The sequence below is a fragment of the Dipodomys ordii genome, unplaced genomic scaffold, assembly GCF_000151885.1.
Source record: "Dipodomys ordii isolate 6190 unplaced genomic scaffold, Dord_2.0 Scaffold22, whole genome shotgun sequence".
Classification (NCBI taxonomy): Eukaryota; Metazoa; Chordata; class Mammalia; order Rodentia; family Heteromyidae; genus Dipodomys; species Dipodomys ordii.
Window position 1 is genome coordinate 332087 of NW_012267238.1, and position 12396 is coordinate 344482.

General features: G+C 55.4%; 1 protein-coding gene across 1 annotated transcript in view; it reads right to left on the bottom strand.

Moving 5' to 3' along the window:
• The window catches only part of Samd11 (sterile alpha motif domain containing 11), a 14715-nt gene extending 2438 nt beyond the window's left edge, over positions 1 to 12277 (bottom strand). The window contains exons 1-8 of the mRNA XM_013013919.1: positions 12190 to 12277; positions 10384 to 10482; positions 8903 to 9084; positions 8331 to 8381; positions 4654 to 4778; positions 2041 to 2130; positions 1731 to 1865; positions 74 to 256 (exon numbers count right to left, since the gene is read on the bottom strand). Coding sequence (XP_012869373.1) covers positions 74 to 256; positions 1731 to 1865; positions 2041 to 2130; positions 4654 to 4778; positions 8331 to 8381; positions 8903 to 9084; positions 10384 to 10482; positions 12190 to 12261 — 937 coding nt within the window. The 5' untranslated portion in view covers positions 12262 to 12277. The remainder of the gene's footprint in view (positions 1 to 73; positions 257 to 1730; positions 1866 to 2040; positions 2131 to 4653; positions 4779 to 8330; positions 8382 to 8902; positions 9085 to 10383; positions 10483 to 12189) is intronic.
• Positions 12278 to 12396: the final 119 nt, after the last annotated feature.

Sequence of the window (12396 nt, forward strand, 5' to 3'; positions counted from 1 at the left end):
TAATTAGCGGACCGAGGCGGGCGCCGACCCAGCGCTCTCCCCGCGGCCGCCCCGGGTCAGCACGGCCCAGCACGCCTGCTCAAGGCCGGAGCCCACCTCTCCGAGAAGGACGGGGCAGCCGACGCAGGCGCGCCCTCCCGGGGCTGAGGCAGGACCTGCTTCCGGCGCTGGCCCAGGGAGGGGGGCAGGTGGACTTCCAGGGTGCCGGGGCTCCTCAAAGCTGCGGCCGCCACCTCCTGCCGGACCCTCAGGAGATCTGGGGCAGGAAGGCAACAGCAGTGAGTCAGGGGCCTCCCCCATGCTGGTCAGCGGGGCTGGGGGCCTCTCCCGGGTGCCCCAGCCATGCTGTCTCTGGGGTTGGAGAAAGAGCAGCCCTAGGGTAGGGAAGATGGACCTAGGTAAGCTGGAGGAGGAGGAGGAGAAGGAGGAGGAGGAGGGAAGGCCCCGAGGCCAGAAGCCAACTGGAGTTTGCTAAGGCTGAGTTTGTCTGAGTAGGAAAGAGTTGTGCAAAGTCCAAGAATGAGGGTACAAGCCAGGTCCCGGACGTCCCTGGAATGAGTCCAGGAGTGGGGAGTGAGTCTCAAACCTGGGGCTGCCCAGGTGACAGGAAGATTTGATACCCTGTCACGCAAGTGCAGCTGAGCACGTATTAGCCCCATCAAGCACGGCTGGCGGCGGGTGGCGCACGGTCTCTGTCCAGCATGAACACCCGACACAGTGAGTACAGTGGTGCAGATGCAGGAGACAGCATGCAAACGGTGCTCAACCTCTAACTCCCCCAGAGCAGGCCTGTCTCCACAACCCCTAACTCAGCCTGTTTATAAATTAATTACCAGAAAGGCAGAGGTGGGCCTGCCCGCCTCCAGGAGCCAGCCAGAAGAGCCCAGCCAGCTCAGCCAGCTCAGCCACGGCCACGTCGATCCACAGGGCCTGTGGCCCCATCTGCCCACTCGGTGTGGCTCTGAGCAGCGGTGATTGACAGTTTGCTCCCTTTGCTTTCTTGGCCCTCCCCCTGCACAGGCCAGCAGAGCCTGCCCCAGGCAGGGCAGGGAAAGCAATTAAAAAGGAAGATCTTTTTAAATTATTAACATTTGGTGAATTATTCAGGCTCTTGGTGCCTGAGGTACCCTTAGGGACCTTGCCTTGTGCAAGGAGAAGGAAATCTTGCGCTGTTCCTGGTGCCCTCCAGCCAGCCAGCAAACCCAAGCTCCCCTGGCAGAGCTGGTGGGCCCAGGCCAGAGTGTCGCTGGACAGGGTGTCAGCTGTGCCTGGGGGCAGTGATGACCAAGTGGACAGAATGGAGCACAAGTTGGAGAGGAGAGGGGGCCCGGCAAAGGGAAGCAGCTTCCAAGATGGCCACATTCCAGCTACCATTTGGCCCTGCCCTTCTGAGCTGCCTTATCCCTGATCCCCACCCCCAAATCCCCTAGCTGTGAGAGTCTGACCAAGTCAGTGTCCAGGGACTTGGGTCCTACACTGCTGTGGGGGTGAGGAGGACTAGGCGTGGAGGCCTATTAAAACTGCAACCTCCCACCTTTACCTGGTGGATGGAATGGGTGAAGCCCTTGTAGATAAGGGCAGGGGTCCTGAAAGAACCTTCTCCCCCACCCACAGGGGCTGGGAGCCTATGGATAAAATCCAGTGTGGTCCTGGTTTCAGCTCTCAAACTACCAGGGCCTCTTCTGGGGTATCCCAGTGTGTAGGTGGAGAGGGGACTGAGGGGCACATACCATGACTGGGGAGACCCAAGTGGTAGAGGCGCTGAGGGTCCTCAAAGGGACTAGCCTCACTCAGGGCTGACACAAGCCGGCGGTAGTGGTCCTCGGGGGCCATGCTGGGCCCCAGGTCCGGGAGCAGCAGAGTCTCTGTGTTGGGGGAGCACAGTGGGTAAGGCTGTGAGGGGATTCTCCTTCAGAAGTGCGGAGAGGAGGGGCAGGGGCTTCTCTTAGAACCCCTGTCCATGTTCCAGGGAGCTGTCTGGGACTAAGGTGTCTCTCCCCTTCCAGGTCCCTGCCCCCCACCGTGGGGTCAAGCTCCCACCTTGGGGGGACTCACTTCGGGCCTTCTTCTCTGAAGAACAGTCGCTGGTGATAAAGGGTGAGCAACCCAGCCTCTTGCCTAACAGGTCACCTGTAGAGAATGAAGTGAGTGTCACCAGAAGCTGAAGGCTGATGGAGAGCAGCTTCTCCTGCCTTCGCTCAGCCTGGGACCTCGGATAGCACCACTCAATAGGATAGCACCACTCAATAGTGCCCTCGCTTCTAGTAAGTAGTTATGGCCTTGCCCAACCTAGGACCCCAGGCCTTTTGCTGGTATGTCCAGCTGGCCAAGGATATAGCAGGGCAGATGTGAGAGAGCACATGGTGAGGGCACATCTCATACATCACCCTCCCCCCCCCACTTTTGAGTCCTCCCAACCCTGGCACCAGAGGCCCAGGTCTCCCTCAGAGTCCCCCGACTCTGCTACACCTGCCCAGCCAAGCCAACCCTAACCCCAAGCAGGTCATCTGCTATGCACAGCCTTACATGCGGTCACCAGAGCGGGCCCATCTCCCACATGTCCTCTCTAGGGTCCACAGGTCACAGTTTCACACCCCAAACTACCCATAACACCTATCTCTAGCTCAGGACCAAACTCTGCCACTTCATCTCTCCTGAGCTCCTGACCGTAAGGCTTGCATCTCTGCTGAATGTTGCTGTTTCTACTGCTTATTTTCACAGCTTCATCTTCATTGGTAGAGGGCAGTAAGAGGCTGCCCCTTGAATGACCCAAACCCTCCATGACACTTTGGCAAATGGGGCTTCCAAAACTATGGTCCCCAAAGCTGGCTCCAGAGCCTAATTCCTTTTCTTACTCCTTTAATCTGTCATTTTTATCAGACTGGGGGAAGTGTGTGGCGAGAGCTCCGATCAATCTCCACATTACAACTGACAGAATGGTGCTAATAACTTATTGATCCAAGCCACCTTGCTGCTACCAGGCTGAACAGCCAGCCCAGGCTCTGTCCTAAAAAAGAGGGTCAGTCCCCACTGCTTGGATGGATTAGAGCAGATATACCCAGAAGATGGATAGCAGTCATTGTCTTCAGGGGCCGCTTGGGTAAGAGGCAGCATGTCAGAGCCCAGCAGGTACGAGAGGTGGCACCTGAGCTGGGAACCCTTCCCACAACACGCCCTTTAGGTGAGAGGTCTCTGAGCATAGCAGACTCCCCATTTCAATAGTGGGAATACATGTCCCTCTTCTGTACCTCATCTCCACTCCTGGGACGCTGGAGTCAGTCTGGGAAAGGTGATCTAGTGTGAGGGCACCGCATAGGAGACCCAGCCCCATGACCCCCTTGCACTCAGGGATACCACCAAGGAGCCAGCCACAAGAAATAGTCAAGTGTGCCCAAGGCCAGATGTGCAAGTCACAACAAAGACTCTGAGCTCCTTGTGTCTGAATCTCTTTAGACCCTCCTTGCCCAGTGGTGAAATGTTTTCTGGCCCAAAGTGTCCATTGCACATAAAGATACCCCCCCCCCCAACACACCAGGAGGCCCTCACTGGGGTAAGACCCTGAGGTCTTCGTGTGTGTGTGAACACATGCAGTTGTGTACTGCTGTGTGAACCCTGCACATGTTGTAAAGAGGGACAAAGGCCTGGCCAGCTGAAGGAGCACCTGGTGGGGAGCTGCATGTATGGGGTGGCCATAAGCCTCAGGATGCACAAGCATATGCCTGCACACTCAGGAGTGCTTGTGTCCTGGAGATCTCCAGGGAAGGAATGGGGGAGGGCCTGCGGGCTCAGAACAGCTCAATCATGGTGGGACTTCCGTACTCGGTGATCAATGGACAATTCGATTTTATCAGCTGCCTGCTTAGTGCCTCCTTTATCCCAGCCTTTCAGGTTTATGGGGCTATGATGGGGATTGCTCAGGGCAAGGAGCCCTGCTCACCCAGCCCTCCTGAGCACTGTAGCCATAGAGTGAAATCTCACAACAGAAATCCTCTAAGGCCTCTGAGACTCAGCCGTGTATACGTACTGCAGCTCCACTGCCCACTCAGGGGAGGCTATGGTCCCGGATTGCTCTGCTCCTAGCGCCTGTGAGCTTGTAGGAGCTAGCTTTCTTGGTGGTCTTGGAAGCCCCTGGATCAGTTGCCTCCCCTGCAAACAGGTTCAGGACCCCAAGGAGACAAGACCAGGACTGGGCATGCTGTGAGTGTGTGTGTGTGTGAGAGAGAGAGAGAGAGAAAGGGGTGGGGAGGGAGAGAGAGAGGGAGAGAAAGAGAGGGAGAGGGAGAGAAAAAGGGAGAGGGAGAGAGAGCGAACATGTTCCTGCCTCTCGGAGGCACTCTGGGTTGGGCATTTCTGAGCTCTCTGTCCCTGTGAGGAGAGGCTTGTAGGCCTGAACTATTCCAAAGCCCTCTCCAACAGCCACAGGGAAGCTCCCTCCTCTTCAACTGTCTGAGTCTGTTGGACTGGCTGGGATTAACACAATTACTATCACATGGAGCCCAGGGGGACAGCTGGCCTCCCACCTCCCACCTCCTTTGCTGCCTTCCTGGCTGCCTGCCAAGGAAGCCAGAGTTGCTGAGCAGACTCAAGGAGGGAGGGCTGAGCTGCTGTGGCTCTGCAGCCGCACACTCACCCTAGGGAATCCCAGCTCCTCACCTGTGGGTCCCAGGCCAAGCTCCACACTGCCTCTCTGGAAGTCACAGCGGCTGGGATGCTCAGGCATAACGAGGTGACGGCTTCGATGTACACTGGATATGAGGGTGGGAAGATTGCTGTCCTGACTGTAGCAGAGCAAGACAGGCCAGACCGTGAGCACCAACATGTGCCATGAACCTGGCCCAGCAACTGCCCGACCTGCGTGAGCATAAGGTGTACAGCCTGAGAGCAGTGTGCACATGTGTCATGCTACCTGAGCACACTTGTACATGAGTCGTCTGAAGCTACACATGTGCACATGCGACCAGCAGACCAAAGTGAAGCTCCCAGCTGCCAGCAGAACCAGGGTGATCCCTCCCAGCATGCCCTCTGCCCTACTCTCGGCCTCCCTGGTGGCCAGGTATCCTGTCTGCTGCAGGACAAGCACAGAGAGCACAAGTTGTCATATACATGTTGTCAGATCCTGAGGTAAGAATGTGGCAAAACCTGTTTGGCTAAAACTTGCAATCACCTCCCAGACCCTATTTTCTTTTAAATAAGAAAGCGAGTTCAAACCAAAGTTCTGCAACCAAAAAGACACATGCTCACACATGCAGCACTAACATAATGGTAACACACACACACACACACACACACACACACACTGCTCACACATGAAAGCAAGAACAGTTGACTAGTCGTGTGCTGCCATGCCCAGGACCCTGCTGTCCTGGGACTGTTAGGCCCCTTAGGCTTGGAATGAAAATGTATTTAACTTTGTTCCTTCAGTTTCTGTCCTTTCTGTTGAATTAGCTACATACCTTACCCAGATATGGAGAGGGAGCGAGGAGGTGGGATACCCTACCCCTGGGTTCTCTGAGCACCCGTGTCAGCAGAGAAGAGAGCAACAAGAAGCCAAAGCCAGGCCAGGGAAGACGCAGCTGTACCCAGCCTCCAGCCCCACCCTAACCCTTCCTAGCCCACCTGTCTTGGAGCAGCCTCTTCAGCAGCACATCACCTCTATTCAGTGACCCAGGAACAGACCCCTGAATCTCATTAAATAGCCCCTAGCCCCTAGCCAGGCTGCCTGGAGCTGGGCTAATCCAGGGCTGGCCCCTAAGCAGATCAGTTGCAGCAACAGCAGATAGTGCAGGGGGCCTTAGCCCCAAGACCAGAGACTCAGATGTGGCTTTCTCCCCACCCCTGTGTAGGTCTGCGGGCAGGTGGGGGAATAAGTACTTTATGGGATTAATAGGCACAGACGCTTATCCCCTCCATCCTCATAGATGCGGGGGTGTCAAGGAGAACTGCTGTCCTCAGCATGAGGCTGTGGGCTGGCCAGTCCGAAGGCTGCAACAGCTACAGTTGCTCCCCACCAAAAGCCCGTTCTAATGCCCCATGACACCAGGTGAGTCAGCATCCGTGGAAAAGTTTGTTCTCTGTGAACCTGTTCCAGCCTATAGGAGGAAGGTGAGGCCTTTCTACCCAAACCTGTGCCTGGACCTGTCATCGCTCTTCCAGACCCTCAGGGGCACGGGGCACTAGGGAGCCATGATTCTGTGTGAAAGAGGTCATCCAGGGGGGAACAGAACTTGCACTGGCCTCTGTATCCAGTGTCTGGGGGTTTTCCTCTCTCTCAGGCACTAACCAAGTGACCCAGCCTAAAAGCCTACTCTTGTCACCTGATTACCTGCTATTTTTTGCTAAGATTCATAAAGACACACTCTACCAGACGGAAAGCCCATGAACTCTGTCCTTGACATCAGAGTGGGGGTTCTGGAAGCCATAAACCATCCGCCATACATTATTGTATGCCAGGGGTGAAAGGTGCATGAGGGTCTTTGAGGGTCTCAGAAGGCTACAATGTGTGGGTATGGGGGTGTCAGGACAGAGCCAGCCAGCTGATGAGGACGCCAAGAGAAGGAGTTAGGGCTAGAGACCATGGCTCCTACTCACTGACAGCCAGAGAAGCTTCTGGGTGTTTATAGAGACCATTCTGCCAAAGGAGGAGGAGATTTGGAAGGAAGCAAGAGAATCTAGGGTCTCTGGCAGAAAGTCTACTGTAGGCCTAGGAAGAGATTCAGAGATGGACAAGATGAATGGATTGAGACAGGCAAACATAACAGTAGAAAATCACAAATTGACAGAGATGAGTACACAAACAGGAGTCTGCAGACAGGACAGGTGGACCAACTACAGGATGGGTCAGATGGCCTAGTGGGGGACTCAGGAGGCGCCCGGCTCTGGATGCCTGCGTTCCTTCCTGTCTGGGCAGATACTGAACCTGGGTAGCAGGTGTGTAGGCACCTGCCACTCCTCCCTAGCATGCTATACACACCTCCCAAGCTGTAATCTCCACATCTAAAGCGTCACTCTGGCCTTCAGGGCCTCTGGACAGGCCTGGCCTCTCTTAGGGGTGTCAGGCTACAGTGGTCAGCAGTATGACAGATGCTTAACAGGGCACAGGGCCTCTCCTCCAAGACGAGGTGGATGTGAGGAGGGGATAGAGCTCGTTGTTTAGGGAGGCACAGCCATTGGGTTATCTACGGGGCCCACTGACAATTTGTCCTGTAGCATCTGAAGTAAAAGGCTCATAAAATGTCATCAAGGTTCATGATGGTTCATAAAAATGATCAGTTGAGCTGGCAACTCCAAAATGAGGTAGAAATAAGTTTGAAGATTTTTTTTATTGTAATTCAACTGCAGGATCCAGACATTCTCAAAGACATCAATAATAACATATCTTGGGAAGCTAAAGATAAATTCACAGCGGTAGTCACCGGGAGGCTAGTCCTCCCCTAAGGCCATGTCCCCACCCCACTGGACCCTTCTTGCAGCATTCCCATCCACCCTACTGACCAGAAACCACAGCTGGGCTCTGCTAACAGACTGACCACCCCTACCCCCAGTAGCAGGAGCCTAAGTCCCCGAGCACTCTAACACTCCAGACTCCTTGTCATGCATATTCATTTTTCATGTTCTTGCTATATACTGACTACAGTAGTGGTTTTAAGTACAGGGTGGTTTTACCCCCCTGCTTCTTGCAGCCAGAATCCATTTTGTTTCTCAGAAAATTCCCAACCTGTGAGGCAGGTAGACCTCCAGACACATACCTGCTCAATTCCTTGCTCAAGAATTTTCTGTGGCTCTGCTGCCTGGAGAGCAAGGTCAAACAGGCTTAGAATCCAAGGCCTTTCAGTGGTCCAGACCTGCAGGATCACCTCCATCTTTCTGACATTCTCTTCTCTTACTCCTCTTTCAGAAACCTTCCTCCTTTGTTGAGTGAACTCCTAGATAGTAGCTTCATCTTTGCCCAGATGGGAATAAATAAACAGTCCCCTCTTCCTCTCCCTCTCCCCGCCCCCTCTGTGTATGTGTTGTACTCTGCCTTCAAAGTTGGCCTGCTCAGAACCCCTAGCTGTGTTGCTGCTGAAGCCTGAATCAAGTACAGTGTCTAAGATGGACACCTATCACCTGCTTCCCAGGCTGGGCAAGAAGCACACACAGCAAACCTGGCAGATACTTGGCCCACATCAGCTCATTTTGGCAGGGACAGTAGACAAGATAGGAGGCCATGGTCACAGGAAAGAGAACAGACAGCTGACCTGAGGATCTAGAAGTAGGTCCAAGGGAAGCAAAGCAATAGGCTCCTTATTACCAGTGCATGTGGGCAAAGCCCAGCTTACGTGGACTCCTACCTGCAGGATGTCTCTCGGAAGGAGATATTCACATCCCAGTGTGTGTGGACTCTGTGGGGAAAGAAGCAAAGGGTTAGGACGTCTCCATTACTGTGCCCAGGCAGCACAATGTGCACAACTGCGGAGCGTGATGGGCTGCTGTGGGGAAGTCCTTGGTGGCCAGGTCAGCCTACCTTACCTCCCGCCTTCCAGGCCAGAGGTAGGCCCTGGCTTTACCAAGCATAGCTCTGGCCCCTGTTTCCTTTGGTACACTCAGAGTTAATGCTGCACCAGGAGTTGGGAGGCTTCCTCCATACAGTGTTCAACTGAAACCAAATTCCTAGTTGCAAAAGCTACTTTAGGACCAAACCCTAAAGCAGCAGCCACCCGTAGGAGACTTGGAGCAGACGCCCAGGTGGCTGCAGGCTAACGGGCCCCTGTCATATTCCTGCACACGAAACACCCACAGGGGAGGATGACACCAGGGCCAGGCGCTCCTGTCTGCACCCTTCGGACCCACAGCAGCAGCTCCAGAAGGCCCTGGCGCTGATGCCCCACTTGACCTTTTGGCCTGGCCACCAAAGCTCAAGTACCTTCTCCTCATGATAGGAATGTGTGAGTCGTCCTCCTGCTTCAAGCCTCGCTGCCGCCCGCCGGTTGGACTTCTTCCATCGCTGTCACCATCACTGGTCGAAAAGCTGAGGGTCGGCTCCTGCTTCAGGGCACTTGCTACAGGCAAGGCACCTGTCCTCTTGTCTGCCAGCCGTCCCCGATTCTGGGCATTTAGAAAGAGGAGGGTTGGGGTGGGCCAGGCCCTCAGCTTCCTAGTCTGGGCCAAGGTTCAGGGGTCACATTGCTGCAGACCAGCCTATGAGAAAGTGTGGTGGGGGCTCTGCCCAGCTCTACCCTGCAAGCTCAGCTTTAACAAGTGGCAGATTCCACCTTCTTGGCTCCAAGGATCTCCCCCATCCCAAACTCCCTTCTTGGTCCTGACTCTGCTGGGGGTCTGTGTATACAGCTGGAGGCAGGCTGGTCCTGGTGAATGCATGTCAGCTTTCAAGATCCTGGGTTGTCCTGGGCACTGGGGGCTCACGCCTGTTATCCTAGCTACTCAGGAGGCTGAGATCTGAGGATTATGGTTTGAAGCCATCTGGGTGGGGAAGTCTGTGAGACTCTCATCTCCAATGAGGCACCAAACAAAGTTGGAAATGGATCTGTGGTTCAAGTGGTAGAATGCTAGCTTTGAACAGAAAAGCTCAGGGATAGCACCTAAATCCTTGAGTTCAAGCCCCAGGACCACCTCACCCCGGCCCCAGCCCTCCCCACACATACACAAAAAAAGAACTGTGTTGTACCTGCAATCTTGACACATTCTATCAGTCATCAGAATAGGCACAAAACGGACACATCAATGAATAAAGTCCTTTTCCCCTCCGCCAGTGCTGGGGGGTAAACCCGGGGTCCCTTCGCCACCGGAGTCCCTCCGCCAGTGCTGGGGGGTAAACCCGGGGTCCCTCCGCCACCGGGGTCCCTCCGCCAGTGCTGGGGGGTAACCCGGGGTCCCTCCGCCAGTGCTGGGGGGTAAACCCGGGGTCCCTCCGCCAGTGCTGGGGGGTAAACCCGGGGTCCCTCCGCCAGTGCTGGGGTCCCTCCGCCAGTGCTGGGGGGTAACCCGGGGTCCCTCCGCCAGTGCTGGGGGGTAAACCCGGGGTCCCTCCGCCAGTGCTGGGGGGTAAACCCGGGGTCCCTCCGCCAGTGCTGGGGGGTAAACCCGGGGTCCCAAGCATGTTAGGTAAGCGCTGTGCCACCAGGTTAGGACCTCAGCCCTTTTTTTCTATTTTGTTTGTGACACGCAGAGCCCAGTTCAAGGGGAGTCTAAGGCTGGGGATAGTTGAAACTGGTGGCAGCATGAGCTCTGGTCCCTGGAAAAGGCAGGGCTAGTGTTCCTACGTCACACTGGACAGGGTTTTTCACAAGGCTCTTTCCCCTGCCGCCCTGCACCCACCACTATCAGTGTGTGTTGAGCTGTGGGGCCCTCAAGCTGGGGACTCTACATGGGTGTGTACACACATACACCATGGACCACATGCTTAGCACTGCAGAGCATCGTGAATATGTGCCCTGCCCCCGATCCTTTCTTGGGTCTTCCTGGGTGTTTGGGTCCCTTTTCCCCCTAAGAGAAAGAAGGAAAGTCATTGATTATATTCTGGTGGGCAGAAGGCTTTTTCTTATTTGAATGAGGCTGCTGGCTTGAGAGTATCTAATTTCCTTTCATTTGTCTGGTCTCCAGGTCTCCTCATATATTCTCCATCTTGCATTGCCAGAAGGACAGGGCCTCGCCTCACCCATGAACTTGAGGAACAAGGGAGCAGGGTGGGTCCCAACCCCTAAGTCTCCTAGGGCAGGATAGTATGTGCAGCATACGGACCAGGTATCTCTTTAGACACAGAGTAGCCATTACCTCCAGATGCAAAGCAATGTATCATTCTGTGCACTGGCAGCAAAGGTCTACCTTACCTGCCCTCAGAAATATGCTGAAGCCTGGCTGCCCACCCAGGAAACACTCCATTGTCCGCTGCCGGAATCGGTGAGACAGAACCCCTGAGCTACATGCACACCTACATTCTTCTAGAGTGCCCGTGACATAGACACACACACCTATGGGTCTGGCCACGGAGGTAGGAAAGTATGGAGATGTCCCCAAGGAGGGACAAGGTTCGGGAGAGGCAGACCCAAGTCTGACTTGTCTGAAGTGTGGAGACCCCTGGTCAGGCAGGGCAGGGGTGGGGGCTCCCCCTGTCTGAACTGCAGATTCTCCACTGGGGGTAGGAGGAACGCTGATATTGGGTGTTCAATGGTGGGCCTTGAGGAGCAGCCAGGCCCCAGCGAGCTCAGCCTGTGGCACCCCAGCCCGCTCTGGCCATGGCCTTCAAAGCCCACAAGGAACCCAGGACAATACCACCAGCCGAACAAAACAAGCCCAAGGTGACCATCTGTGTCCTCCCAGGTCCACTTGAGCACCTGTGTTCCTGCCCCTTCCTGTAGAAGAGAAGCTGGGTGGAGCCAGGAACAGCAACTCAGCTTGACCACAGCTGGCACATGCTGGCTCCCTCCCCCTCCAACAGGCTGGGAGCTTGGTGCCTCTAGCTCAGTCCTGACTCCCTGCCTTGGGGGCATGCATACTACTCCTCAGTCATTCCTGCTCTCTCAGATACCGGTAGTTTGTCCATCTTGGGTGGGGGCCTCCAGCCAGCTGCCCACTATCTTGACATACACCTTACAAAGACCCTGACTCTGACCCAGCTTGGTGTTAACAGGACACTTAGACACTCAGACCTTTGTCACCAGGCAAGACTCCGGCCTTCACTGCCTCAGAAACACAAGTCACTCATGTTCAAGCATGGAACTATCCCAGAATGCAATCAGGCCAGACAGCATCGTCACATCCCAGGATGTGCCCAACACCAGAATCAGCAGATAGGCAAATGACTTGGTGATCTGCAAACCTGAGCCCAGGGAATCGCTAAGCCCAAATTAGGTGATATTATTCAGATAAAGACTCCTGCAGTGTTTCTAGGACTTGAGAAGAAGCAGATATCAATATAATGTTTGTGTGTGAGTGTGCCAGAGCTCTTGCTCTCGCCGGTGGTACAGAATAGAATAGTCAGGCCCCACCCTGAACCCAACCCAAGAGAGGCCCTGGCACCTGGACCCGCTTCCCCTTCCCAGCACAAGCACAAGCACTGGCCACACTGGCTTCCGGAGGGTGCCTCCAGCGTCCCTGCAGGGTTGGTAGCTGGAGCTCCCCAAGAGAGAACACGGGCACACAGCCCCACAAGGTAGGTGCAGCCCACTAGCCCCAGTTTATCTCCTCTCTCACCACTGGCGAAGATATTCGGCAGCCTGGACAGTCGCAGATCGGGGGGTGCACCTGCAGGATCCCCTTGGACATAAGCGTCTTCAGACTTTTCCCTGCCAGGAGAGCACGCAGAGCCGGTGAGCGGGCAGCCCGGCCAGGCCGCGCTGGCGCGCGCAGCGGCTTCCGCGGCGGAGTCCCCGCAGCGCCGGCAGGTGCGTGACATCCACG